The 27480-nt window shown below is 39.0% G+C and overlaps 1 protein-coding gene across 2 annotated transcripts in view; it reads right to left on the bottom strand.

Moving 5' to 3' along the window:
• CNIH3 (cornichon family AMPA receptor auxiliary protein 3) overlaps positions 1-6034 on the bottom strand; it is a 50029-nt gene extending 43995 nt beyond the window's left edge. For both annotated transcript variants that reach the window (XM_061990371.1, XM_061990372.1), the window contains exon 1: positions 5954-6034. In XM_061990371.1, the coding sequence (XP_061846355.1) occupies positions 5954-6034 (81 nt within the window). The remainder of the gene's footprint in view (positions 1-5953) is intronic.
• Positions 6035-27480: the final 21446 nt, after the last annotated feature.

The following is a 27480-nucleotide window of genomic DNA, read 5'->3' as shown; positions in this document are numbered from 1 at the left end:
CTGTAATAGAGCCCAAAGACTTCTATGATTTTTTTAATTATTATTGAAGCATGACAAGGTAACTAAACTGAAATACACTTATTTTCCAATCTACAGAATGTAGCTTGCTCCACAGCCTGTGCTGCCTGGACTAATATCTGTCTGTCAGTATTACTGTGATAAACTTCTGAAAGAAAAGTTGTAAGGGAACTGTCAAGCCATGTTATAGTCAGACCAATCCGGTTGTGCTCCATCTTTAAAAAGAGTAGAAATATCAGACTCATTCCTTAAGCTGTCATGACTATGAAACCTTCAGGGACAATGTGCTTAGCCACTTAGAAAAGAAAAAATGCCTTCAGGAAATATATCTATAACATACAGCAACAGCATTTGTGCTTCTGTTCAAATCTTAATCTGATTTTATTTTTAATCACGTAATTATTCATATTCTCAGAGAACTGAATTAATGACTCATTGTAGGACAGCATTGTACTGCTATATCTAAAACAAAATTCAAGCTCAACCACAAGCCTGTAAGATAATTACCTTCTTTTCACGACGGACTTGAAAGCATTGTACAGAGGTTAAATTGAGATGATTGGCAGCCTTTACTGAAGAGAAGCACGGGTTCAAGAGAGCTCATGGATCTCTTTACTGGTTTCAGGCAAGACAGAGAGCTATCCTTCAAACCGAAGTTACAGAAACAATAAGACACTTATACACAGAGATCACTGACAGACTAGCACTTAGTTTGTGACCAAAGTGCTTTGCTCAACTGAATTTGCCATCAGCCCAAGGTTTCAATGATTCTCCCATGTGCTTTCTATTTATCTTTAAAATTCAGGTTGTACAATTTAGGCTAGGAATTTTAGGAAGTAGCCTAAGTGAGTCAGATATTGAGCACTCATCACATTCAACATACATATGTCCTGGAGAACTCTTGGACTTTTTACCTAAGTTACTGCAACTTGAGAACTAATAAACTAGAGTTCACATCACCAGGGTGGTACAGCAGCAAATAACATCTCCTACATATATAGCACCTTCAGTCAGAAAGCAAAGGTATTTTATGGATAATTGTTAAATAAAATGGCACCCAGGACTCAGAATTTAGCTCTATTACCCATACCTAAGAAAATAAGGCATAGATAATTCAAGCTGTCTGCTAAACATAATACACAATCAACAGTAGAAATAGCACTGAATATAGATTCTAAAGGCTTCTTTCCCTGATATTTGCAAGAAGGAATGCCTGAATTTAAAACTAAATGTCAACCTATATGCTTCTGTTCAATCATGGCCTCCCACTGTCTTTAAGCATGTCTGTGAACTTGTAACTGTAAAGTCAAGCCAGTCATATTAAGAAATTATACAACAGACTCAATACATCAGGATTAATACTATTCTCACACATATAAAGAAAAATAACGTGTGGGGGGGGCAAAAGGGTGTAGGAGAGTCAGGGGAGGCGTAAATCACAAAAGGCAAAAAGTTTCCATGCTCTGCTGTTTTATTCTTCTTAGGCTTGGTTCAAATAACTGTCACCAATTTCAGTGCACACAACTCTTGTCATGACAGAAAGCTGTTTCCAGATTAATTCTAATCCACAATTACATCAGAATATTCCAAAAACCATTCTATTTGGTACAACTTCACAGGCTGGCACAATTAATATTTTTCCCTGGCATGATACTCTCAATACTTTTTGGCAATACTTAAGTACTACTGGTTATGAAGCAGGTCACACACATTCAAAGATATGCTTATACAAATTCAAAAAGCGATGGTCCACCATGAATTGGTTTACTGTCATATCATAAAATGCAACTCTTCAAAAAGATCTTTTCGTAAAGTTTTCCTTAACAAATCTAAAAGCAGATTAATTTCATTTGAAAATATTTTAAAAAGGGAAGTACTTGGATTACCCTAACCAGTAGTCCCAGTGCTGTGGGACTTAACATAAGCATGTCACATTACAAGTGACGACAAATACAGCACAAATTGGTCATCTTCAGTCAGCTTAACTACAGACTCAACCCAGTGGAGCTACACTAGAAATGGACATGATATGTCAAATCTTGTTGGGACTTCCAACAGCCTTAGCATAATTCAGCTAAATGTTAACAGGAAACTAAATCTGAATTCAAGACAGTTTAGGAATAAAGCATAACCAAATAGTAAAAAGCTGTTTATAAAGAGGAACAAGAGCTGAGGACAGCAAAATAAAGTGTCTATGATCCTTAGTAAGAAGACAATATACTCTGTTCTTGAGTTTACAACATCATCAGGTGAGGATATAAAATTAGGTACCACGTTGACCAAAATCTGCTGTTAGTTGTATCACACAACTGTACTGTAATATGCCCAGTTGCATTAGTCCAGATGAGAAGACACCTTAGCAAAAACACATTGAAATGATACCTTAGCTAGTAAAGCAAACAAAGCACCACTGCAACTCTATTTCTGCAGCAAGAGTCAAATGCAGTATATATGCAAATCAACTATACTGAGGTATCTCTATGTATTACTTTTTTCCTCCATAAGATATTCACTCACTAAAGTTTGTTGAACATTTCAACAGTCACTATCTTCACCTGAAGGCAGTCTCACCTAGCTGATACAAATTTGGCTAATATGACTTCAAATATAGCCAACTCTGAACTGTACACTTACAAGCACTCAAACATAGGGTAAAGTTTTAGACCTCAGATGGAAAAGTTTTCCTGAATTTTGCAAGGAATAATTTATAGTGTTAAATAAAGTTTACTCTGAATACCAAGAGAGTTGTTTGAAACAGCCAATCTAATTCTATAATGGAGATATAAGGTTTTATTAAATTTCAGTGGCTGGTTAGAAGAAACAAGCAGAAAGGTCACAGTGGCATGAAAACATCCATTTCTACATGACTTTTCTAATACTGTTTCATTACAGATAGGGGTATTGTGGTCACAGATGCTTCAAAAAAAATCTGATACCACACAGTGGTATTGGGTCTATGTAGTACATGGAGAATTTAATTTTTCAGTCCTTTTCTTTCATTTAATATGTATGAATGAAATTCCAGCAATAATTCACAAAGATAAACCTTGGGCACAGTTTAAACAAATGTTTCTGATAGTATCTAATTTGGGGGTTGGGGTGTTTCGTTTTGTTTCTTTATCATGATAGACACCACTGACAACACATATGAGAAGATCACTAAAAGGCAGGAAAAAAAATTATTACATATTCCAGAGATATGAAGGTGGTTCTGTATTTTATTTACAATTCCTTTACCATTTTCTGACTAGCTTAATTCTGTCTGTCCCCAAAGAGTATAGAGCACAGAAATGCAACTTTAACTTCTTAGAGGAAAGGCATTGCAAAAGCACAGTTTCCAAAAATAAAAATTCTTATTTTAACCATCTTTTGTTTTGGTTTCACAGTTTTTATTGAACTTACTACATCGATATTAATGAAAAATTAGAATTCACCTGACTTCCCAGCAGGAAGAAGTTGAGATTTTATTTGATTCACTGTTAATCAGGCCCCATAACTGCCCAAACCTCAGCCAGCTTCAGTTTAGAACAATATCAAGTTCAAATGCTACATTTTTTTCTTTTCCTTTAAAATAATCTTCAAAATATAAATTCACCTTCAGTCTTACAATCTCAGGACTCTTTCAAAGTGATGTGATAACACAATTAATCAATGGCTTTTCCTTAGTAATCAAATGTTTCTTATGAAAAAACCCAAACAAACAAAACCATAAAAAAACCCCTTTAAAAGCATTTTAATAGGAAAATGTAACTACTAATATCCTCCACTGCCCTTATGAGAAGCTTTTAAAAATACGTCTACTGTCCCTTACAAGTATGTTACAGTGAAAAAAATCAGGTCACAGGGAAGGAGTAGGAGTTTTGTTTCTTGGGAAGATTTTCACAAATGAGATGTTTAAGGTAAAGGAAACTCCTATGACTCAAATACATAAGCTACATGGTAGACTACATTTTAGAAGAAATAAGAAGCCAATTATAACAGTTCTCATAGAAAGGGCAATAAAAAAAATCCTTGTGCAGGTAATGGGTAATAGGTATGCTTCAAAGTTTATTCTGGCAGATTGTTAAATTTGTTACTCTATGACCTTCACAAACCATGTACTTTAATAGAATTATCATCTATTTGTAAGAAAAGGTGGTACCAATTCTTGTCCTGTTGCAATAGAACAGGATTTCCAGCCTTTTTCCATGTCAATCCCTCAACAATTTTCAGTAGATGTAAGAAACACAGAATCCCAGCATTTTTTATGTTGGAAAAGACCATTAAGATCATAAAATTCAACCATTAACCCAGCACTGCCACATCCATCACTAAACTGTGTCCTAAAATGCATCACAAACATTTCCTCTCCTGATTGCCTCTTACGGACCCTTAGAACTAATAGATTGCTCTCCATGACTTCACAGGCTGAAAGTTGAAATACACTTCACTAAGAGTAAATTTGCAGTAAACTACACTGACTTATGGAAGAATAACTTGCGAGAAGTACTACATGTCTTCAGACAACTTCAGCTCAGAAAAAAAGACATCATCATAACAGACTTTAAATATATAAAAAGTCATTAAAATTGCAATAGTAATATAGAAAATAACTGTTTCATTTGTAGCAAGAGATTCAAAGTAGAGTAGACTTTAAACTCTGAAAAATCTGTAGAATTTTCATTCTTTGGGACAACAAGGGAAGAAACTATGAGTAATTAAGTGAAATTTACTACTCCTTTTTTAAGAGAACAAAGGTGCAGTAGATGACTGCTAGAGACCCTTTTCAGCCTTAAAATACTTGATATCACTACAGCTGTTGGCATTACAATCACACTTTCACGGTTTCCTTAATATGAACAAACTTGCAACTGCACCATTAAGAGCGTAAAATGATTCGATTTCAAAGATTTCCCACAACTAAGTGATCTGTTTCATACTTGTAATACACTTAAACTCAACTAAGCTAGCAGCTGTACTTGTGTTTCAGTAATAATAAAGGGGTTGGTAAATCTTACTCCATCTCGCATCTGTAGAGCATCCATGAGACTTGCTCTACTTTTCACTTTATCCTGTTCCATCCTGTTTATGGCATGAATTTTCGTGTAGCAAACATACATGCAGCACAAATAATTCCAACATATATAATCATTTAAGTGAATTGCAGATTATGCATAGGAATAATTTCACTACTGCAGAAACAAACATCTTCTTAAGTTAGAGCTTTATGCCCACCACAGTCACCCAACATACAGCACGGAATGAGCACCACCACTTTCCAGTTAAGGGAAGGTGGATTCCAACCTCGAGCTCATGCATCAGAAGGATCTGCAACTGCACTTTTTAAAAAGTTATTAACATAGTAATTATTGAAGGAAAAACAACCCAAGTGCTTCATCAGGTATGTTCTCTCTCGCGATACTCTATTCTCTGGCAAGAAAAACAGGTGTTGTTCTTTCGAAGATCTCATGTTTTAGCGCAGACAGTGCTAGAACCATGAGTGCCGTCCAAAGCCAGCACATAGGGAGGTCTCCACACCCGCACTGGGTTAAGGAAGCATCCAGGCTGCCAGCACTTCCCCGGAGCGCACACGCTCCAGTCTATTTTTACAAGCTATCACAGAAGCACTGCCAGCGGTCTTTGCGCTTGTAAAAACTTAATACAAAGAATAACGAGGAGAAGTGTCACGCCACGGTCCGTCTGCCCGTCCCGGCACGGCCGCGGCAGCGGGGCGGGCAAGCGGCGCGGGGCGTGGGGAGCGCCCGCTCCCGCCGCGGGACACCGGCAGCACACGCCGCCAGCGCGGGCTTCGCCTCGGCTCCCACGGAGAGAGGTTGCCAGCCCCAGCCCAACTGGCCCCGCCGCCCCTCTTCCCTCACAGCACGACCCCCCGCCCGCCTCCCCGAGGCTGGATAGCTTTTAACGGCGCGGGGGCGGGGGAAGTTGGGGTACTCACATGCCAGATGGCGAAAAAGATGAGAGCGGCGCAGAGCACCAGCGACAGCATGTAGCAGAAGGCGGCGAAGGTGAAGGCCATGGCGGGGAGAGCCCTTCGCGCCGCCCGCCACCGCCCGGGGAGTCCCGGTGGGCGACCGGGCGAACCGCGACCCCTGAAATCCCAGCGGGGAGAGCGCCCAAGCGACCGGGCGCCCTCAGGGCGGAGGGGAGCGTCACACACACAGACAGAGCCGGGATGGGCAAGGAGCGCGGCTGGGCGGCAGCCGCGCCCCTCACAGCCGCTCTCGTGGCTCCGCCGAGCTCCTCCCGCCCCCCGCAGCTCCGACAGAACCCGGGGCTCCCGGCCCGTCCCCCTCGCAGCCGCCCTCCCTCCCCTCCGCGGCGCGGCGGTGGGCGGCCCCGCCGGCAGGGCGCCCCCGAGGGGCGGGTCCCCTCCGCGGGGGCGGCCGCGCGGGATGCGCGGCGGGATGCTCTCGGCTCTCGGGCGGCGCCGGCTGTCACGGCTGCGTGTGTCTGACTGAAGTCTTATCACGACAGAGCGAGAGGAACGAGCGTAGGCTGAGATCAGCTTAGGCTAAATCCTGAGAAGATAATTATATATGCCTAAGCTTGAAATGCGTTTGAAGTTATTATTTCTGTTTGGATCAGGTAGGTGGGAGGAACTCCGCTAGACAGGAGGGTTTGAGATGTGCCCCAACGTCCAGGCGCCTCGAGCTCGCCAAGGAGGGGAGCGTGGGCCACCCGGCAGGAGCTGATGAACTGAAACCAAGCAGTTCAGCAAAGTCAGATCAGCCTGCCCTTTCCCACTAGGTGATAAAGATATTTACTGCTAGAGTAAATAAATACAAGTCTTAAATGCTACAAATTGGAAGTGTTCTTGATGACCTTCAGGTAAATGCAATATCCAAGTTGCTGAAGTACATATTTAGAATCAGGAAAGAGTAAGTCCCTGCACTCTTATCTTGTCTTTAACGGCATCCATGATGTCTCCAGACATCAGCCATTTCTGCAGGAGATCTATTTTGGACTTACCATCTTAAGTTCTTCCACCTCTTTGGAGCACATCAACTGATACAATACAGCAGGTCCATAAGAAAAAAGTTTTCAGGAGAAAATACCACAGAATCACCAGCAGTCCCATCTAAAACTGTTCTGAAAGCCACAGATGAAAGTGATATATCTGAAATATCCTTAAAAATTTTTAAAATTGTTTCAGTTCAGAGCAATTTTCTATCCTTTTATGGATGGGAGGGAGTTCAGTAAAAAAACTATTTAGAAATTCACCAGTGATCACCTGTGAAAAGTTAGACTTCATCGTACAAGAGATTGAAATTCCATCAAAGCCAAGTTCAGCACAAGCTTTCTTTTTAAATGTTTATAATACATTTTTTGTTTAAATTATAGTATATTATTTCTAACATAATACACCCTTTTTTCCTGAGGAAAGAGTGCTGATTTGAATCGAGTCAAGGGCAGTAATTAAAAACCTGATGGATGTAACCTTTTATAATCGAGCTGCTCCAGACTGTTCACGTGGTTTCACGTTTTAATTAAGAAAGACAGAGCACCGCAAATAGTAATGAGCTTTGCTGCCATACAGGGATGCAGCAAACATATTGTAGTTCTCTGACCTTTTAATTCTTTTGTACCTGAAATCCTGCAGAGTGTATGCTTGTGAAAATAAATGGTTTATTCATAACCACGCATTTTGGAGAAAACCATAAATGAGGGACAGAAGAAGTCTTTGGATTTTTTATTTCTTTTCTTTAAATTTTGCCACAGCTACTTTAATACCTGAATACATACTACCTATGTTAAAATTCAACACAAAAACTGATGCTTTCAAGAAAACTAAAAGTAACCATTTCTTTCTGGAGCACTTATATGTATACACACATATACATATCCATATCTGTAAAAATATAAACATGCTGTAGGTATCATGAAAGACAGAAGAGGTAACAACCATTAAATCACAGTTTAGGACTACTTTCCAGGGTTAACATTCTCCTGTTTTTCACTATCTTTCATCTTCATTTATTTTCCAGCTATGTATTTGGAGCTCTTCAGTGAATGCACAAGCAAAATATTTGTTTCCTATTTTGCAAGGAGACAGTTCCACAAGCCAATACTTGCAAGATCACTGATACTTGTTTTGAAACAAATATTGCCCATTAGCCATATTTCTAGTCATTAATTATTGCTAGTGTGGCTAATTACAAAAGTTTCTGATATACAGTGCAAGGAAAATCTATTGAGATGCATTAAGGACAATTTTTTCCTACTGACTTCTTACATTATACCATGAGGATACGTTAAGTATCCAAAGATAAATTTAAGTGATGGAGAGTGGTGGAAAGATTTACCTTTCACTCAGCCCATCTCTAAGATTTGTCTCAGTAATCACTAAAAAATGTTCCTTATCTCAATCTCGTTACAAGCTCATTACAGCTCTCTGTGGTATGAGGACCTCACAGCAGGGAGCTGTTCCTTTGTCATTTCCAAATAAGACTACTGCATACCACAACATATGAGGCAAAAGGTGAAAATGATATGGATGTGCCTGACCCTTTTCTCACTGGTTTAAGCCTCCGTGATCACAGCAGGCTCATCAGTCTGTCTATTAGCTCCTCATCTTGGTCATAACCTTCAAATAAACTGATGAATCTAGTCCTAGCTGCACGAGAAATTACTATCCAACACCCAGCCGTGCTTCTTTGAAATAATGTGTATCACAGAGGCCTGGCAGAGTGTACAGGAGCTGAGGATGTAGCATTATCAACTGAAGCGATCTGGAATCAGCACATCAGACAAATACAGAATATAACCACGTTTAGAAAAAAAAGGGTTACTTTCAAAACTGCTATTTTAACAGTTCTGTTCCCAAAATAAACAAAATTACATCCACACATTGAAACACATCTGAGTTCCCTTTCTATTATCAGAATTGAAAGTCCCAGAGGTTCTGCAGCAATCCATTAGAAAATGCACTAATCCTTACTCTCTGGTGTTCAGTAGCTCTTTTAGCAGCCATGGTCTCAGATTTAACACCTCATTTTTCATTCTGCTGTCTTCAAAATTTCACAAATGCTTGTGCTTCCTCCAGGTCATATATTCCCAAGCTGCTCCCAGAAGGGACTGCTGTAACCTGGGAATGCAGCAGCAAACAATACGTAGAAAGCTGAAGTGTGGAGATTAATTTCAGACCAAGTAGAAAGTCAGTAAAAACAGATTGATAAAAAAAAAATTCCTCTCCGTTCCTCTTAATCCATAGGCTATTTCTTTTAGATGTATTTGGTGATGGATCACACGAGGTACTTCAAGTTTAACAGTACTTCTAGCATAAGTTTTCACATGAACTAGTTTTGTAGGCTGTTTCCCACAATACACACAAACAGATCACAGAATAACAGAATCATAGAACAGTAGGAATTGGAAGGGACCTTTAGAGATCATCTAGTTCAACCCCCTGCAGAAGCAGGTCCACTTAGATCAAGTCACAAGGGAACACATTCAGGCGGGTGTTGAAGACCTCCAGAGAAGGAGACTCCACACCCTCCCTGGGCAGCCTGTGCCAGGGCTCCCTCACTCTCACAGTGAAATAGTTTTTCCTTGTGTTCAAGTGAAAGCTTTTGTGTTCCAGCTTCTTTCCATTACCCTTTGTCACTAGATACAACAGAAAAAAAATGATGCCCCAACCTCCTGACATCCACCATTTAGATATTTGTAAATATTAATGAGATGCCCTGCAGCCTCCTGTTTTCTAGATTAAACAGCCCAGTTCCCGCAGCCTTTCCTCATAAGGAAGATGTTTCAGTCCGCTGATCATCTTGGTCATGACAGTCTATTTGTAAAACCTTCAAAGAAAGGGATTTTACAACAGACTGTAAGGGTCCTTGTTTTACTTGAGCAGATTAAATTTAGAATGTTACAGTTGTGACTGAAATGTGTTCTGTGGTTTGGATTTGGTGTTCGTAAACAGAAAATATTTGTCTTTACTATGCATATTTCTTGTAAAATATGATTGCAGGTTCCTGAAGGAATTACAGAATCAACAAGATCCATTTTTTTTTCCGCAATACAGTCTGATCCTAATTACATACAGAGTCATCATAAGATGGCAGATGATGGTGATGCTTTTGTGCTACTGAGATGCTGATTTTCAAAGATATCACGCTGCAAATATTATCGTGGGACAGAGCTCAAACAGAGAAGATTTGTAATTTTTTACTTAAGGGACCATGACAATTCAGTCACTAGATAAATAATAGCAAAGGAGTGTGTCTAGTGAGCAACAGACAGCCCTCAAAACCAAAATGACGTCCAGTGTTCCTATAGATGTGAGCATAGATTTACTAAATTAACGAGTTCAGAATGTCCTTATGTTAACAGGTCTTGGAGCATTTGATTTTATACAAAATGATCTTTTGTGCTAGAAAATGAAAAAAAATTAAGATATGGAAAGACATGTTCAGTGGCTAATTTGTAGAACAGCATCATAGATGAGAAGGGATAACAAGTCCTTTCAACTCTCAAATAATTACCACAGCTGTATAAATCTAAAGGACAAGCCTCTATAAGACCCCTATAGTCCCTGAAATGAGAGTCTAAAATTACTGTAAGTCCACCAAAAAAGGTAGTATACTCTCAGACAAGCTGATTCATAGCTTTAAAATTCATATATTATTGTTACAATGTATAGTTTTTACATGTAACCTATTATTGAGAATATAAAGCCATCATAGTAATTATAGTAGAGAATTGTCATTCATTAAATTTAATGTATTTTAATAATACATCTGACTCTCTTTTATGACCCTTAAGTAATAGTAAATTATTAACCATGCTTATATAAATTGCAATCATTGGGCTTTACTGCCAATATCCCATAGAGATTAATAGAAACACTTCATACCCTTATGCATTATTAATTCAGATTACCTGCAGATTCCAGGTGAAATTACTGTATTACTTTGTGGTTACTTCATTTTCAAAAGGTTACTTTTTTAATAATAAAGGCAAATGACGTTTTGTTATTGAAGTCTAATTTTCAGACACCAGAAATGAGATAGTTCACAAACCCACTGACAACAATCCCATTTTACTGCCAGGTGAATATATGCATTATTTCACCAGCTGTTAGCTAAGATACTATTTCCACTTTCTTTTGTAGGAGTCAGATCAACAAATTTTAACTATGTTACCACAGGAAAGTTTATGTTGGAAGGGACCTCAGGCAGTCTCTAGTCCAACCTCCTCCTCAAAGCAGAGTCAAATGCAAGGTCAGACTAGTTGCTCAGGGCTTCATCTGCTCATGTCTTGAAAACCTCCAAGGACAGAGATAGCTCAACCTCTCCAGGCAACCTGTTTCACTGCCTACCCCAGGTCATCTTCATCAGACTTGTCAATTCCCAGCCTGTATTGTTGCCAGGGCTTATTCCTGCCCTACTACATGACTTTACATTTTATACACTATCACGCTCATGCCTGTAATGGCCACGGGCAAAACTGGAGACTCAGATTTGCAACTTAGATCACTCATCTGAACTAATAAATATCAGTAACCGTTTTGTCCCATGCTTTGATAACCAGCATTGCAGAGGCATGATAGGCATTTTGACTCCTCAAGTCACTGATAATTTGCTAGTAAATAGAAGAGAGTTTGACAAGTAGAAACCCAGAACCTTTTCCATTATGTACAGGTTTAGTGGAATAATTTGGTGAGCATGGATCTCACTGCATCTCTTAATTCCTAAGGTATGCTTTTCTGTCCTATTTTCCCAGCCTCCTTTCCTTTCTACCACACAGTTCATTCCCATTAGCTTGTCTTTCCTTTATTCCTGCTTCATAGTCTCAGCCTTGTCTATCCACTGCCTCCCACTTACTCATCTCCTCCAAATTCATCTTTTGACTCTTGGGAGCTCATTAAGATTGCTTCCTCATCTGTGACAAATTATCTGACAGGATACTAAGCACCCCAGAAAGACAGAATCTCTGCTCCGGATTCCAGGACAGAGTAGCAAAAGCAAGTGGAATAGCAATTGCAGGGGAGGTTCTGCTTTAAATTATGATGAATGAAATGGAATGGAGAAAGAATTTGCTTAATCTCAACAGGAATCTAGTAACTATTTGTGAACTTTTCAGAAGTATTAGAATTAGTCAAAGACCATAATTATTCATGGCAACAGTAGAAGTTATGTTCACAGAATCACAGAATGGTAGGAGTTGGAAGGGACCTCTAGAGATCATTAAATCCAGCTCCCCGCTAAAGCAAGTTAACCTACATCAGGTTGCACAGGAACATGGTCCAGGTGAGTTTGAAAACCTCCAGAGAAGGAGACTCCACACCCTCCCTGGGCAGCCTGTGCCAGGGCTCCCTCATCGGAACAGGAAAGAATTTTCTCCTCAAGTGAAACTTCCCATATTCCAGCTTGTGCCCATTACCCCTTGTCCTGTCACTGGGCACTACAGAAAACAGATTCGCCTCGTCCTCTTGACACTCATCCTTTAATTATTTATATGTATTGATAAGGTCCCCTCTCGGTCTTCTCTAGACTAAACAGCCCCAGTTCCCACAGCCTTTCTTCATATGAAAGATGTTCCAGTCCCCTGATCATCTTGATGGCCCTGCGCTGGACTCTCTCCAGAAGTTCCCTGTCCCTCTTGAGCTGAGGAGCCAGAACTGGACACGGGACTCCAGATGAGGCCTCACCAGGGCAGAGTAGAGGGGGAGCAGAACCTCCCTTGACCTGTTGGCCACACTCTTCTTGATGCATCCCAGGATGTCATTGGCCTTCTCAGCCATGAGGGCACATTGCTGGCTCATGTTTATTTTGCTGTCAACCAGAACTCCCACATCTCTTTCCTCAGAGCTTCTCTCCAGCAGGTCAACCCCCAACCTCCTTCCAGATTTGATGTCCAACACACAGAGCACGCAGGAACCTTCAGCATTGGCAAAATAACACATCTACTTTTTTCCTACAACCATTTTTCTGAACTGTTCAAGACCTTCACTGTGGAGAGGAAGCCCAACATAAAACTGGGAGCCCATACAGGGAATAGAAAGCAAGATCTTGACACAGAATATCTGAAGCAGTGTTAATTGCCTTCGACATTACCTGGTTTGCTTCAAATCAATTTATGGAAACTTTACACAAATAATTCCTGCTAACGCTCCTGCTAAGAAGAAATTTAATTTGGGTATACGCTGAGGAGAGAGTGGGCTCCAAGGTTATCAGTTCTGAATAGCTAAATTTAATCAAATGAATGAAAATTAAATCAATTTTCTGAATAAATAACCTATGAGAAATCCTTCTTCAGTCACTGAAGATCCTGCAGAGCTAGCTATAAGAAAATTTGCATAAGATATGCATTTGTCCAATAACTGAAATAACATTCTGGGCCAAAATCCTATTATTTTAATGGTGGTTCATTTTTCCCCACCCAGAGTCTAAACTATTCTGATGATCTACAAGCCCTGATGGTTGCTTCTATCCATTGCAGGCTGTACCAGCTCACACTTCATGTCTCCACAAGTCAAATATATGACGTTTGGTTCTTCTCAGGGAAAGACTGAATTCTCTCATAGTAAAGCAAACACTCTTTTTCTTTCTATACTGAGATTGCTACTGAATGCTCATCCCTGCTGTCCAGAAAACAACAATCTGCTGCAGTAAACCAAGGCCTGATGTCTTTGCTATAGTTTAAGGGGAAAAAAATGAGTATTTCAACAAACCGACATATGTGTTCTAGCTGAATTAATGGTCTTAGTCATTTTTAACTTGCACACATAAATGAATAGTTACAATATGGTCTGCATAAATAACAGTGTTGGCTAATGGATACATAAATTATGGCTGTATTTATTCAGAAAAGGTGTTTTCACTTTTGATGCAATTTTATGGGAGGTGGATACATGTGAAAGGAAGGAGAGGGTGTGCAGAATGTACTGCAGTGACAATACAAATGGACTAGTTACCATCAGCTCGGGATCTTTATAACCCTACCTCCTTGTCCTCTACCTCTTCCAAATTACTATCAGGTCTTAATGACCACTTTTTAAAGGAAAAAAAAAATCAATTGCCCAAAAAACATGAGTTGTATTATTAGCATATCAATAACAGAACTCTTTATCAAATGCTGAATTTAATTAAAGACTGTCCAAACTGTTCTCCTAAGCTTTTGTACCTTTGAAACATATTATACCTAAGAGAAAATGAAAAATCCATAAATAAGGATGTTTTTAAATGTAGAAGTTAAACTAGTATCTGTAGCACTCTGTATCAGTTAGAATTTCTAGTCAGTTGAGAAAAACTCCCTTATAAAAATTATTTTAGCATTTGACAACAAGAACTGAAGAATTCATACTGTAAATTGGAAAAACACCAGAAGAAAAGGTTGGAGGTGGCAATGGAGGAGTGGGACGTTTAGCAAGAAATCTCACGAGAATGCTGTGCTGAAAGATCATTCATATTCTAAATATAAACCTTTAATACATTAGCCATCCTGGTTTTAACATCACATAAAATATTACAGACTGAAGCAGAACCAGCAAGACAAGGTGACTCTGCAATTTACCCATCTGTTACGAAGAAGCGAAAAGGAAAGGTTTGAAATACTGGTTGGAGGTTCTACTGTGTTTTATACCATAATTATACTATCCTAATTTGTATTCTATCTTATTTCTGTTGTCTTGAAATGTCTAAATAAACTTGTCTAAACCACAAGGGTCAGAAAATGAAGGTTTGGATCTAGATCTTTTGTAAATTTCAGAATGCCATTTGAAATACTCAACTCTAGGAACAGCAAGGAGAAACGGCAATTATGAGGTAGTAAATAAAAATTCTACCCTTGTTGGGCTTATTTTTGAAAGCCAATATAAAATCTATGTCATTCAGAGTTGTCTTTTTCCAAGTCCTATATGTTTTGTTTCTAATTAATAATCAGAACGGACAAGATATGCTTTCTTTTGTTAAGCCAATTGTCACATATTTCTGAGGCAAAAGTGGCTAAGCAGTAGCAGGTGCCAGCTCTAGTCATCCATGCTTTCGAAATAAAGCTGTCTTATGTTCTTTCCTAAAGATTTTACTTGTCACTCAGAACTCTGAAGCAGTTGTTCACTCAAAGATCAATGAAATACAAGTCTCAGAGATTACTAGAGAAATGGAAGAGCTAAATATGATCTTAACCTGGGAAGAGAACAATTACTCATATCAACTTCAGAAAGTTAAAATGCCTTTAAGAAAGCATGACAACTCACATGAACTACACAAACACACACACACACACAAACACACACACACACACACACACACACACAAAATCTGTTTCTCAGCTGGAAGCATTTAGTTCTTCTATAGATAAACTAAATTCTCTTCTCCCTGAACCTGCAATAGCCTTACAGTAATGTAATTGTCTTGATATCAGTCACCTAATTGATTCAGAGGGATCGATGCTATATATGTGTTTCTTGCTGACTGGGTGACATCAGTTGTTTATCTATAAACTAGTGTGAAACAGCACGTAATAGGAATGATCTTTTTTTTCCTAACATATTGTAAGACTTTGCTTTGGATTTCAATTTAAGCAGCTCTAAAAATCAATCTGACTCCAGGCAGGTTTTCTTTGTGGACATGGTTATCTATTTTTCAGCAAGTATGTAGGTAGGACATGGTATTTTGGCTTCTGAAGCATTTGCTTTAGAGACAATAATTCCCTACTTGTTGAGAAAATTATCATCAGTAAAACTCTTCAGTTAAGGAAAGCTCATCAAGTTGGCAGACCCAGGTTTGAAATGGAAGTAAAGATGACATCTTAGCAGTACTGGCATTTACAACTCATATCAATGATCTATCAGTTACTGCTGTCACTAACATGTCTATATGTATGCTGCCTTCTGAAAGGTAGTCTGAACATGCAGAAAACTGAAAATTAGAAAGTATTTCTGCTGATTTGAACTGCAGAAGAGTTCCACTGCGATGATAGGAATATAACAGATAAATCTCAATGGAGATCATACTACAAGAAAAGGTAACACATTGGACAATCCCGTGAGTATTCTTCATATCTTTGTTCTGGCCCAGGTGGAGAAGCTAATTTGTGATAATTAGGGTGTAAATTTCCAAGCACTGCAGCTTAGCTAACCTAATTCCCACTAAGGCTACTTTGTCTTGCTAGGAGAAAGTAACTTTGCTTTGAAAGTACAGTAACTTATTTTGCCTGTAGCACAGAAGTGTCTCCAGCAAGAAGAGTGTGAATTAGTGAACTGTAAATTTACACCCAATGCGGATTCTTATTCATTTCCTTCTGTTAAAATGCCAATAAACGGGGGAGGTGGCTTGGAACTGACTAGCAGACAAATAAATGCCCAGAAAGAATAAAAGTCTACCACGAAAGTCACTGGGAAAATGAATTAAGATGATCTATGTCCAGAAATGGCATTACTGAGTTAATTCCCACCTTGAAGAGGAGGGACTAGTACATCCAAAGTAAGATGATAGAATTACTGCAAACAAGATGAGTAGCTGAGTAAACAAAATTATCTGCCTGCAAGTAACCTCTCTTCTGAGCAACTAGGGTAGCTGAGTGTGGCAAGCTGGGCAAGTTGTGCACATACTACAATGAGCCTGGGATAGCAGCCAAGAGAAGCTGTCCTCTGATTGTTGTTCACTGGCCTGTCTGTAACAAGCAAATCCAACTCTTATGAGAAATGTGTCTGTCTTGCAAGACTCAGAACTGTACCAAGCATGAGATTCACCTGCTAATCATCTTGGTGCAAGTAAAGAGGAACAAAGACTTAATCATTCTTCTGTTCCAATGAATGCTACCTCCACACTAACACCCGTAAGCTGCACTGTGGAGCACACGTGCCTTTACTCATTCCAAAATTATCCTACATGGGTTACTTCATCCTGCAGATCTGCCAGGTCTGAATTAAACACAAACATATTATGTTGTTTCCAATCCTTTAATTGTATGTATCAATATTTTTTGTCAACAAGTGTGAGACTTTCACTGAACTTTAAAAGATATGTTCATAAAACATTGTCCAAAAGGTAGTACTGTTTTCTTAAGATGTAATTTAATGGTGTTCAAGGCACAGAGGGCAGAGAGTTGCTTTAAGCTGAGTACATTTATTTACATATTTAGCAACATATTCCCACTTTCATTTCTTAGAAACCAGAGGGAACAAGTTAAAATGAATGAAATTGATGACTTGTTGACTTGAAAGATGCAAAACTTAAAATATTGCCTTTATTAGTTATAAAAGTGCATGAATACTGCATGACATCTTCCATTTTTAGCACTACAGAGCCAGGATCTTCTTTAACAAGACAACTTTCAGATTAGGAACTCAAGTCATAGGAACATTAGTTTAACTATGCTGCAAGACAAAGATATCTTCTGCTTGTTTGAATTCCCAGGCAAGGTGTGAAATCACACTCAAAGGAACCTTCAGATAAACTAAGAGCTATCGTTTGACTACATTTTGGTCCAAAGCTGCACCAATCACAGTCATACAAACTCACTTTATACATAGTCTCTTTTGTAAACTTATTTAGTGTTTTCTGTCCCTGAACATCAGATGTCAATTTCACTTTCACACCTTGCAGTTTTGCACCCCAAATTTGAGGCATCTGAATTTACTGCCATGTTATATTGTGAAAGAAGATAACCATATGAATTCACATATATGTCAAAATCACAAGGGCTAATAGCATGTATTCACCCTTCTGTCTATACAACATCTTGAATGAGATACTGCTTCAATATTTAAGTTTCATGGTATTTTTATGTATCATGAAAATGTGGTTTTTTCACAATAATAACTAATATTTTACTATCTTTGATAACAAGGAAAATGTTCAGTAAATACTATAGGACATTATGAGATGGTCTGAGATGTACACAAAATGTCCATACAGGAAAGCTAATTTACCTGAGGAGACTGGCACACCTTTCCAGCATAGTTTATATTTTAGAAGTTGCTATAATCTCAGATTCCTGAAAGACAGATGAGATTCCAGAAGACTAGAAAAGATACATGCCATATTCAGAACAAGCAAAGGGAAGAGCCAGGAAATTATAAACATTTTTGCATAATTAATGATTTATTCCATCAGTTTTCTGTTAATTTAAATTGTAAAAGAACCCAGAAGAGAGGCCAAATGATGAACCAAGGTAAAATTGTATTAAATGAAGAACAACTATTTCTATAACAAAGTAACAGGCCTTGGGACAAGGAATGACACAGTCAAAGCAATATATCCTGTCTCTTAGATTTTGACACTGTTTCACATGACACTTTCAAAGGTAGGTTACGGTAGCATGGCTTGGTTAACGTTTTCACACGACTATTAGCAATGTGTTGGGGAAAAGAAGCTGGTTTTGCTATTCATGATTCATTGTCAAAGTGGAAGGATTTTTCACATGGGAATGTGTAGGAATCTACTTCAGGTCTAGCACTAGTCAAAACCTCCACTAATATTTTGGATAAATCTGCAGAGAGGATTATTAAATACCATTCAGCCATCAGCTGCAGAAGATCCCTTAACTGCCTGTGAAAGGGTACAATGCAAATTGAGAATCATCATGACAAGTAAAGGAAACAATGTGAAAAGTACATGCAACTCATAAAAGAAAAATGAGAAGTACTGCATTTAGGTAAGAATAATTAAATACATGATATTAAAAGTGGGAACACTCAGACAGTAGTCCTCAGAAAAACAGCTTAATGTTTTATCACAATCCAAGTGTGGGTCAATAATATCAATCTGGCACGAAAACAGAAAACATTGCTGTAGGATATATAAGCAAAAATGTAGCACTGAAGATGTGAAGTAATGACTCTGTGGGACACTACACTTGAGAAAAATATGTGCACCAGTTGGAGACAGTTTAGGAGATATTAGAGATGTAAAACACATAGCCTCTGGGATAAAACAGAAATCGAACTCATTTCACCTAAAGAAAACTCTGAAGATCTGCAAGAAAACAGTCATATAATCATAGAATCATAGAGTGGTAGGAGTTGGAAGGGAACTTTAGAGATCATCTGGTCCAACCCCCCTGAAGAAGCAGGTTCACCTAGATCAGGTCGCATAGGAACATGTCCAGGTGGGTCTTGAAGACCTCCAAGGAAGGAGACTCCACAACCCCTCTGGGCAGCCTGTGCCAGGGCTCCATCACCCTCACAGTGAAATAGTTTTTTCTTATATTTAAGTGGAATTTTTTGTGTTCCAGCTTCATCCCATTACCCCTTGTCCTGTTGCTAGATACCATAGAAAAAGGGATGTCCAATATGTAAAGGGGTAATGAGGCAATGATATGATATGATGTGATGTGATGTAATCATAATATAATATCATATCATATCATATCATATCATATTCTTTGCCCATTACAGATAGAATAAAATGTAATGGTATTAAATGAAAAAGAGTTATTTAAATTAGAAATGAGAAAGATAACAAAGCAATGGAACAGATTTGCACACAGAAACCAGTTCCGTGAATTGGAATATTTTAAAAGCAATTTACACAAAACTATGTCAAGAAATATTTGATCTGGCTTTTTGTCAGCCAGTTAACTCAATGACAGTTTGGCTGCAATAAAGTCCCTGTGGAACCATCTCTTCTCTAGGCTAAACAACCCCAACTCTCTCAAACTTTCTCATAGGATAGATGTTCCAGCCCTCTAGTTTTCATGGCCAAATAATCTCTACCTTTTAGTCAAGGTTTCTGCCAAAGGTTTCTTTATATTTAGGGAAGCATAATATTGGAAATGTCTTTTTAAAATATCTACCTACTCAAAAAAGAGATCTAGGTGAACCTGCTTCTGCAGGGGGGGTGGACTATATGATCTCTAAAGGTCTCTTCCAACCCCTACCATTCTACAATTCTATGAAATCCTGGATTTTTTTTTTAAGCCCCAACACTGAACCTGCTGCTGGTATTATATCTGATGGACAAGGTGGCTAAATTTCAGAGACAATGTTAAACTCCACTGCCAGCCACAACCTTTCAGTTGGGTTTATACGAATGATGACAGTTTATTGGTACAGGAGAAATTGGTACAATTTCTCTCCAATTAGTGAGTGCTGTGCAGGAGAAGGGAAAGTTATACTTAAAAATAATTGAGCTGCTCTGTTTGATACTTCAGAGCTCACCAACTCTGTTGGTTCTTTGCTCACAGCGAATATCAGCCCAACTGAGTGACTTCTCTTTTATATCTTTAGGTTTCATTCTAGGTATATAAGATTTTCATGGCAAAGAATGATTGAGAATAGATAGAACTGTAAATTTGTGAGGACTTCATCAATGTACATGAAGTCCGAAACAAAATCCTGGATATGGCCATCTTGTTCAGAGGAGTCTGGCTCCAACTTTGCTCTATTTACCGTCAGTTTTTATTCTACTATTTTATGACTGATAGCGACTATATTATGAATGGAGAGGGAGACGTGGGAGAGGTGTGGGAAACACAGAAGATCATATGACTGGTATAGGAGAGGATTAGGACAAGAATTGACCTTTCAGCACTATAAGTGATACTTTTTCACCTGTCTGGTGAAAAGTGCCTAAGGAAATCCTCATTCTTGTCCATGTCTGCTTGAAGTTTTGACACACCAACCACCAGCTTTTGCACCAGGGAGAAACCCCAGGAAGGAATGACCTGGTTGTGAAAATTGGGCTTGTTATGGCCACATAAGATAAAGTGACTTGGCCCCTGGAAGGCAGACTGCTGTGGAAATGTGGGTAAGAAAGAAATGTTTCAAATTGTTTAAAAAAGAAAGGTCCAGTTACCCTGTGAGTTGCATTTTGTGTCCAGTTCTGGATTCCTCAATACAAAAGAGACACTGGAGAGAGTCCAGCAAAGAGTCACAAAGATGATTAAGGGACTAGAGCATCTCTCATATAAGGAAAGGCTGAGAGAGCTGGGACTATTGAGCCTAGAGAAGAGCAGGCTCAGGGGGATCATATCAATGTATATAAATAGTTGAAAGGAGGGTGCAAAAAAGGTGAAGACAGGCTCTTTTCAGAGATGTCTGAACATAGGACAAGGGGCACAAACTGAAATAGATGAGGTTCCCTCTGAGCTTCAGGAAACGCTATTTTACTGTGAGGGTGACAACACTGGCACAGGTTGCCCAGGGAGGTTGTGGAATATCCATCCTTGGAGATATTCAAGGACATGGTCCTAGACAACCTGCTTTAGGTGACCCTGCTTTAGCAGAATTCCAGATTCCCCTTCCAACCTCAACCATTCTGCAGCTCTCTGATTCTGTGCATTCTACTGATCATGGGGAACAGACAGTTTGTTTCTAAGGTTTCCTAACTTTATTTAGGAGTCATGTCACAGAATTCAATGAAGTAAATTACAGGTGAGAAAGGCTTCAGTTTCTTGAGCTTCAGGCTGACAGGGTCGAATCTCCCAGGCTAAGAACTTTGGAGACAGATGAAACACAGCAATCCTCGACAACTCAGATCTGATATCAAGAGTCCCACAAAGTTCTTGTCATGTGACTGTAAATTATGAGTTATATGTAAAATAATGATTTCACATTATTTTAGTCTGCTATTGTGAACAATGAAGCTAAAAGTTCCAGGCTGTAAATTTTCTCTAACGAAATCAATGGAAATGTAGAGTCTATTTACACTAAATAGCTATGGAATTCCCATTACAGCAGTGTCAGTGCTCTTCCCAATATTTAACATACTTCTCTTCACAATACTGCTGTAAGGTCAGTGAATTTGTGAAATTGTACAGTCAAAAATATAAGATTTAGGAGTCCCAAGAGAAAATGCTATGATAACATTCAGTAAACCAATTATGAAGAGTAATCCAGTGACATCTCCTTGGAGAAATGCATACATGATTTCTAGGTCCTGCTTTTAACATTTCTGATCTGCCAATATCACTGAATCCAAATATATATGACTGAATGTACATGCATAGATCAGCTGAACATATGTCATCAGTTGAACACAGAACATGACAGATATTCTTGGACAGTTACTGAGGTGTTAATATGCACACATGCAGCAATTATCATCAGAGTTTTGGGTCAACTGAGAACAAGACATTATTCTCCTGCTGTCTGAACAGCAGCAATTAGCTGTAAGAACATGCTGTTCTGGAAGATTTGGCAGGTATATTGTTTACCTGTTTTATCCAACGACTAATTACATTTAAAGCAGATAAATAGGACTGGAAGCACTACTTACTTAGGTGTGCACATAACCAGCTGAATTTACAATTCAAATACCTAAATTATTGTATTAATTTGATCCTGAAATGACTTATCAAAAGCCACAGAATGAGCACCCATGTCTCATTCCTAGGCTGTCATCTTAGTTGCACAATTATCTCTTCTGCCTCATTATCTCTATGTCCTGATTTTTCAAAGAAAGTGACTGTGAATGCAAACAAATAGAAATCTGTGATGGCATGCAGAGCAGAAAAAAAAATCGTGTGGTGAACATCCCAGGAAGGCTTGAATGTGTTTCTTCATCTTCAAGTTTGTTGGCTGTAATACAAACACACTAGTTCCCAGTTAATAGATTTCTCAAAATATCTGCCAAACTGCAATGTTACTTGTCTTTGTATGTTATCAAATAAGAATCCAATCCTGAAGCACTTCCAAAATACACACAAAAATAAGTATTTATTATACATACAAATACTAGGTTTTACTTTTCTGAATGTACCCACAGATGTTCTCTGTGAAGCACTCACATGAAGGCAGCTTTCAGATCAGATCTCTACCTCACAGATTACATTTTAACCAATACTCAAAGAATCACGAGAGAATATATTGTGTTTCATTTCCATTTTGCAGAGGATTTTTTTTCATAAAAAAGGAAATTTGAAGAAAGCCGAGTTCCAGCTTCTGCAAAAGAACAGAGGCACAGCTAAGCCAAGTCACTTATTCTAGTCTTGAAAACATTTTGCATGGCCATTGAAAGGTTAAGTTCTTTAGGAAGTCCAACACTGATTTCAGCATGGAATCTTGCCACACCACCAATACCACCACAGTTTGGAGATGAAAAGCAAAGCTTTCAGCTAATCCGATTTTGCCAATAAAAAACATCTTCCTGAATTTAGTGTTAGAGAGAATTTTCTTGACCATGAGCTCTGAAGCCTACAGCACCAAGCAGGGAAGGGAGCGGGATGGCAACTGGCAGAAAAAAGGTCTGCTACTGGCACAGATTTCTACATTTGTGGACATTTGATCCCTACTTTCACCATTGTAGCTCCTGAGAAGAAAAGAGGTATCTTAGAAACTATCTGTGCTAGAAAGAAATTCCAGGTGTTTAACTGAAAGTGTGCATAATAACCTCAGTTTTATGAGCGTGACCCTGGATGTTGTCGTTTTAACAGAATTATGCAGATTTGGTGCCCCCTGCTGTCTTCTCTTTCACTGCCAGAGTGACCGCTGAAAAATTACAAATGGTGAAAGCACTGAACTGCACAAAACATCCCCAAAGGGCAAATTAGGGACTCTGCTCCAAAAGGCACTTTTAAACAAGAATGTGAGCCCACAGACTGTTTTGGTGAAGGATCCAGGAACTGAGAAAAGCAGAGTTTCCCCTGTTTTTGAGTAATGATCACAAACGGGAAAACCACGAAGTGCACCATCACCAATAAGAGTTGCATGGAGACCTGAGCTTCAGCCTTGTCAGGCCTGTGTTGCTTCAAAGCAGGACCACAGAAAAGATTTGGTCTTTTGTGGAGACAAAACCACATGATATCTTTGTGGTCTCTTTTTCCTTCCTAAGCACTGGGTCTGTTACATTCCTGACGCCCCCAAACAGACTTTAAATAGATTCTAAAGTCTTCTGAATTATAGCAGCATCTAGGGGGTCTCAAAAAATATCAGTACCAGTGGTATCTACAGGTACATACTGAGCGCATCTACAAAACCTTTTGTAAACTGGAAGACATGCCCCAGGAGCAAACACAACACACCAAGCTCCTGCATGGACAAGCCTACAGCTAACCCTAAATAAAACCCCTCCAATGCATAGAGCACAGCTGTTGGAACAGCAGCACAACCTATTGCTCTATATATAAGCAAATCCCCTTGAGCCATACTGCATCCTAAAGTACTTAAAAGGAGACTCACCCACAGCATCTCATTGCTGTTGAGGGCAGTTGTCTAACCTCTCACTCTCTCTAGCTGCTTGTTCCCAGTCCATCCATCTCATTAGCACCAGGAACCATCATTAGCATCAGCACAGGCCTTGCTGAACTCTCAGTCTGAGTTAAAAACTATTCTTCCTCTTTTTTTTTTTTTTCTTCCCCAGGACTGGTCTTTGATTGGATGAGTTTGTTGTATGGTCATGCAGGTGCCTGGTCTGATGTAAGAGGGGGAAGGAATGTCCTTTTGGCAGCAGTACAGCCTTAGATTGGTTTAAGCTATTATCATGAAACTTCTGGCCTAATTCAAATAAAGGTGTGAGATGATAACAGGTATAATGACTTGTCTAAAGTAATGGAGCACACTTCTAACACAGATGGGTTGAAATCCTGCTGTAATCAATGGCCAAGATTTTGTATCCCTAACTTTCTAATTTCTCCATTGTTTTCTTCCCCTTTCTCTCTACTTCTGGAATACTATGTGACATAAGTGATAAGGAAACAAGGCTACAGTGACCTATCTGCCTCTGCAGAGCAGCAGACGGGACTTTTCATGGAAGAATGTCTGTTAAAGTGATTTTCTGCTGTAAACCAACAGTAGGCTAACAACTGATAGTTTTGTCTGTTTATTCTCAAAGACTTTTCTTTAAAGGAACCTTTTTTCAGTAGTCACACTAATGAATCGGTCAGCCAGTTACTTCCTCCCTTGGCTATCTGTGCTTGAAGACAAAAATAAACCCTAAAAACTTTTCAGAGAAGGGCAGTCCTGTCTTGCTGCAACAGGGGCACTTAGTGACTGAGATTGGTGCCTGTATTCCTGAAAACATTGATGCTAAGATGGCATTGTGTTCTGCTTCAAACAGACGTGTAGCAGAGGATGCTTCATCATTTCATAGTCTACTTGTGTTGAAAGGTTTTTAGGTCTGACATTGAAACTATGAGTCATCAACTGTTCTGGAAAGGCTTTCTGGTGAACAAGGTGAAATTTCTGCCATTTGTAGGGTCTGAGAGGTTTTTCAGCTTCAGGAGAAAAGAATTTATCCAGCCTCTCTGACTCTTATTTATACACATATGTCCTAAATGGCCATTTTCAGCTCTTTAACTCCCGTGACTTAGTGAGATGGTATGATGGTCTGTATTACAGCTGCTGTAGCAGTATTTAAACAAATATCCTTTATAAAATCTTTCTCACTCCTGCCATCCAGAGATCCTGTCTTTTATTTCACACATTTTATTTTTATACCTCAGCATTCAAAACACCAGAAGGCAGGAGTCCGGCCTGGTAATTATTAAATGTTGTACACTGATATAAAATCAACTTGCTCAATACATCCTTTATGCTTGTTATTTTATTCAGCATACTGGCTGCAGGGGCTGAGTCTAAAAATTCACTCCTATCTCCTCTTACTGTTGTGGAAGTCAGTGGTATGTCCTCTTTTCGCTTCTTTGCAAAGTGAAATCCATCCACATGCAGTCATGTCAGGGGTTGTGCAAGAAGAAGATTATGAGGGCGGATCCACTTGTTTTGATCTCCCAACACAGCACTGTGGCTCACCCTGCTTCTAGCCTATGGGGCTGCTCTTGCAGCGGCCTTCTTGCTCTTTTTCCAGTTCTATGCTCTCTCTCTCTTGTTTTCTCCCTGAAATTAATAAATTAATGTGCTTGTCTAGCAGTCACCACTTGCAAAGAGCCAGGCCTTAATCCTCTTCAGAGCAAGGGCCTTGTTTTTAACTATCAAAATGATCACTGGAAGAGCTGGTTTGTCACAGAAGGGTGGTGTGAAGAGGGATGAGCGTGGAGGTTTATGTTAGAAGGGCTTATTATCGCTAGACCTCAGGGTGCTGGCTAATCAGTAGGGGTGTAGCTTTATTGGCAGAAGTGTATTTTATTATATTTATGTCTGCATCTGAAACATTTGGTTTCAGTGAGACATTAGAGACACTTCATGAGCGACAGGCATGCTACACCATGGTAATTAATAACACTTAGGGTTAATAACAACTAACAACTAAGGCTACCAAGATGATCAGGGAACTGGAACATCTTTCTTATGTGGAAAGGGTGAAGGATCTGAGGCTGTTTAGACTAGAAAAGAGATGACTGAGGGTTCATTAACACAAGTATTTAAAAGATGTATGTCAAAAGGATAGGGTAGCACAGGACAAGGGGTAATGAGCATAAGCTGGAACACAAAAAGTTCCACTTAATCACAAGAAAAAACTTCTTTGCTGTTCAGGTGAGGGAGCCCTGGCAAAGGCTGCCCAAGAAGGGTGTGGAGTCTCCTTCTCTGGAGGCTTTCAAAATCCACTTGGACACATTCCTGTGCTGTCTGATCAAGGTGAACCTCTTTTAGCAGGGTGTTAGACTAGATGATCTCTAGAGGTCCCTTCCAACCCCTACCATTCTATGATGCTATGATTCTATGAATTACCAGGAGATTCCCTTCCATTGTATGCCAGGCCCCAGTGTGTAAGAATGGATAAAAGACATTGCTACTCATGCTCTTTCAAGAATGCTCTTCCCAACACATAAACTAAGGTAAATATCAACATACACATCAGACTTCTTTCTTCTCACAGCATACGCATTTTCCTGTAATTCAAGTATTGGAACACATACCTGGATCTTCTTTGGTCTAAAAATACAGAGTTGCACATTTTGAGTTGTATATTTCTCCTCAGATGATATTTCTCCCCTTTTAGAATAAAGAACAGAGAACTGGTCAGCAAAAAAAACCCCAAACTCAGTTCATAATGTAAACAAGAGATCTTGCATTTACTCTACTTCTTAGACATTCTGTCTAGAATAGGATGGCAAATTGCCCAAAGCTTTGTTAATGCTGGCTAACAAAAAACATTGTAAATAAAGTAGAAGACAAACTGGTTTCTAACATGATTTGTCCAGACTGCAAGGACCAAAATAAATTTTTTTAAGGCTAAAAAGCAACAACAACTAGGGAGAGGATTTAAATGAGCTACATGTAAAATAAATAAATAATTACCCCCCACCCCAAGAGCAGACATCTATTACCTAGAACCAGAATTCATTAAAATACAGAACAAAAAGTGGAGGGACACTAAGCAAAACTAAATTTTTATAAAAGATGACCATATTTCAGAGGTAGTTTAGAGAGCAAAAGATCCATTCAAGGTCTCCTTCCAGACACCAAACTGGAATTTTAGCAAGTGAATATGTATGTTAATATACCACTAAGCACCAGTATATATTGTTATGTTGGAACATTATATCACATACTTTTGCTCTTATCAGAAGCTGGAAGATAAAAAAACACTCTTCATCCTGCAGTTAAGAACACCAGGTGACAATCTTTTAGTCTACATAGTAAATAATGCATTTTACGAAGCATTATTTCATTTTCTTTGG

This window comes from Colius striatus, chromosome 2 (assembly GCF_028858725.1).
Source record: "Colius striatus isolate bColStr4 chromosome 2, bColStr4.1.hap1, whole genome shotgun sequence".
Classification (NCBI taxonomy): Eukaryota; Metazoa; Chordata; class Aves; order Coliiformes; family Coliidae; genus Colius; species Colius striatus.
The sequence above is the reverse complement of the archived record's forward strand: the minus strand, read 5'-3'. Positions and strand labels throughout refer to the sequence as shown.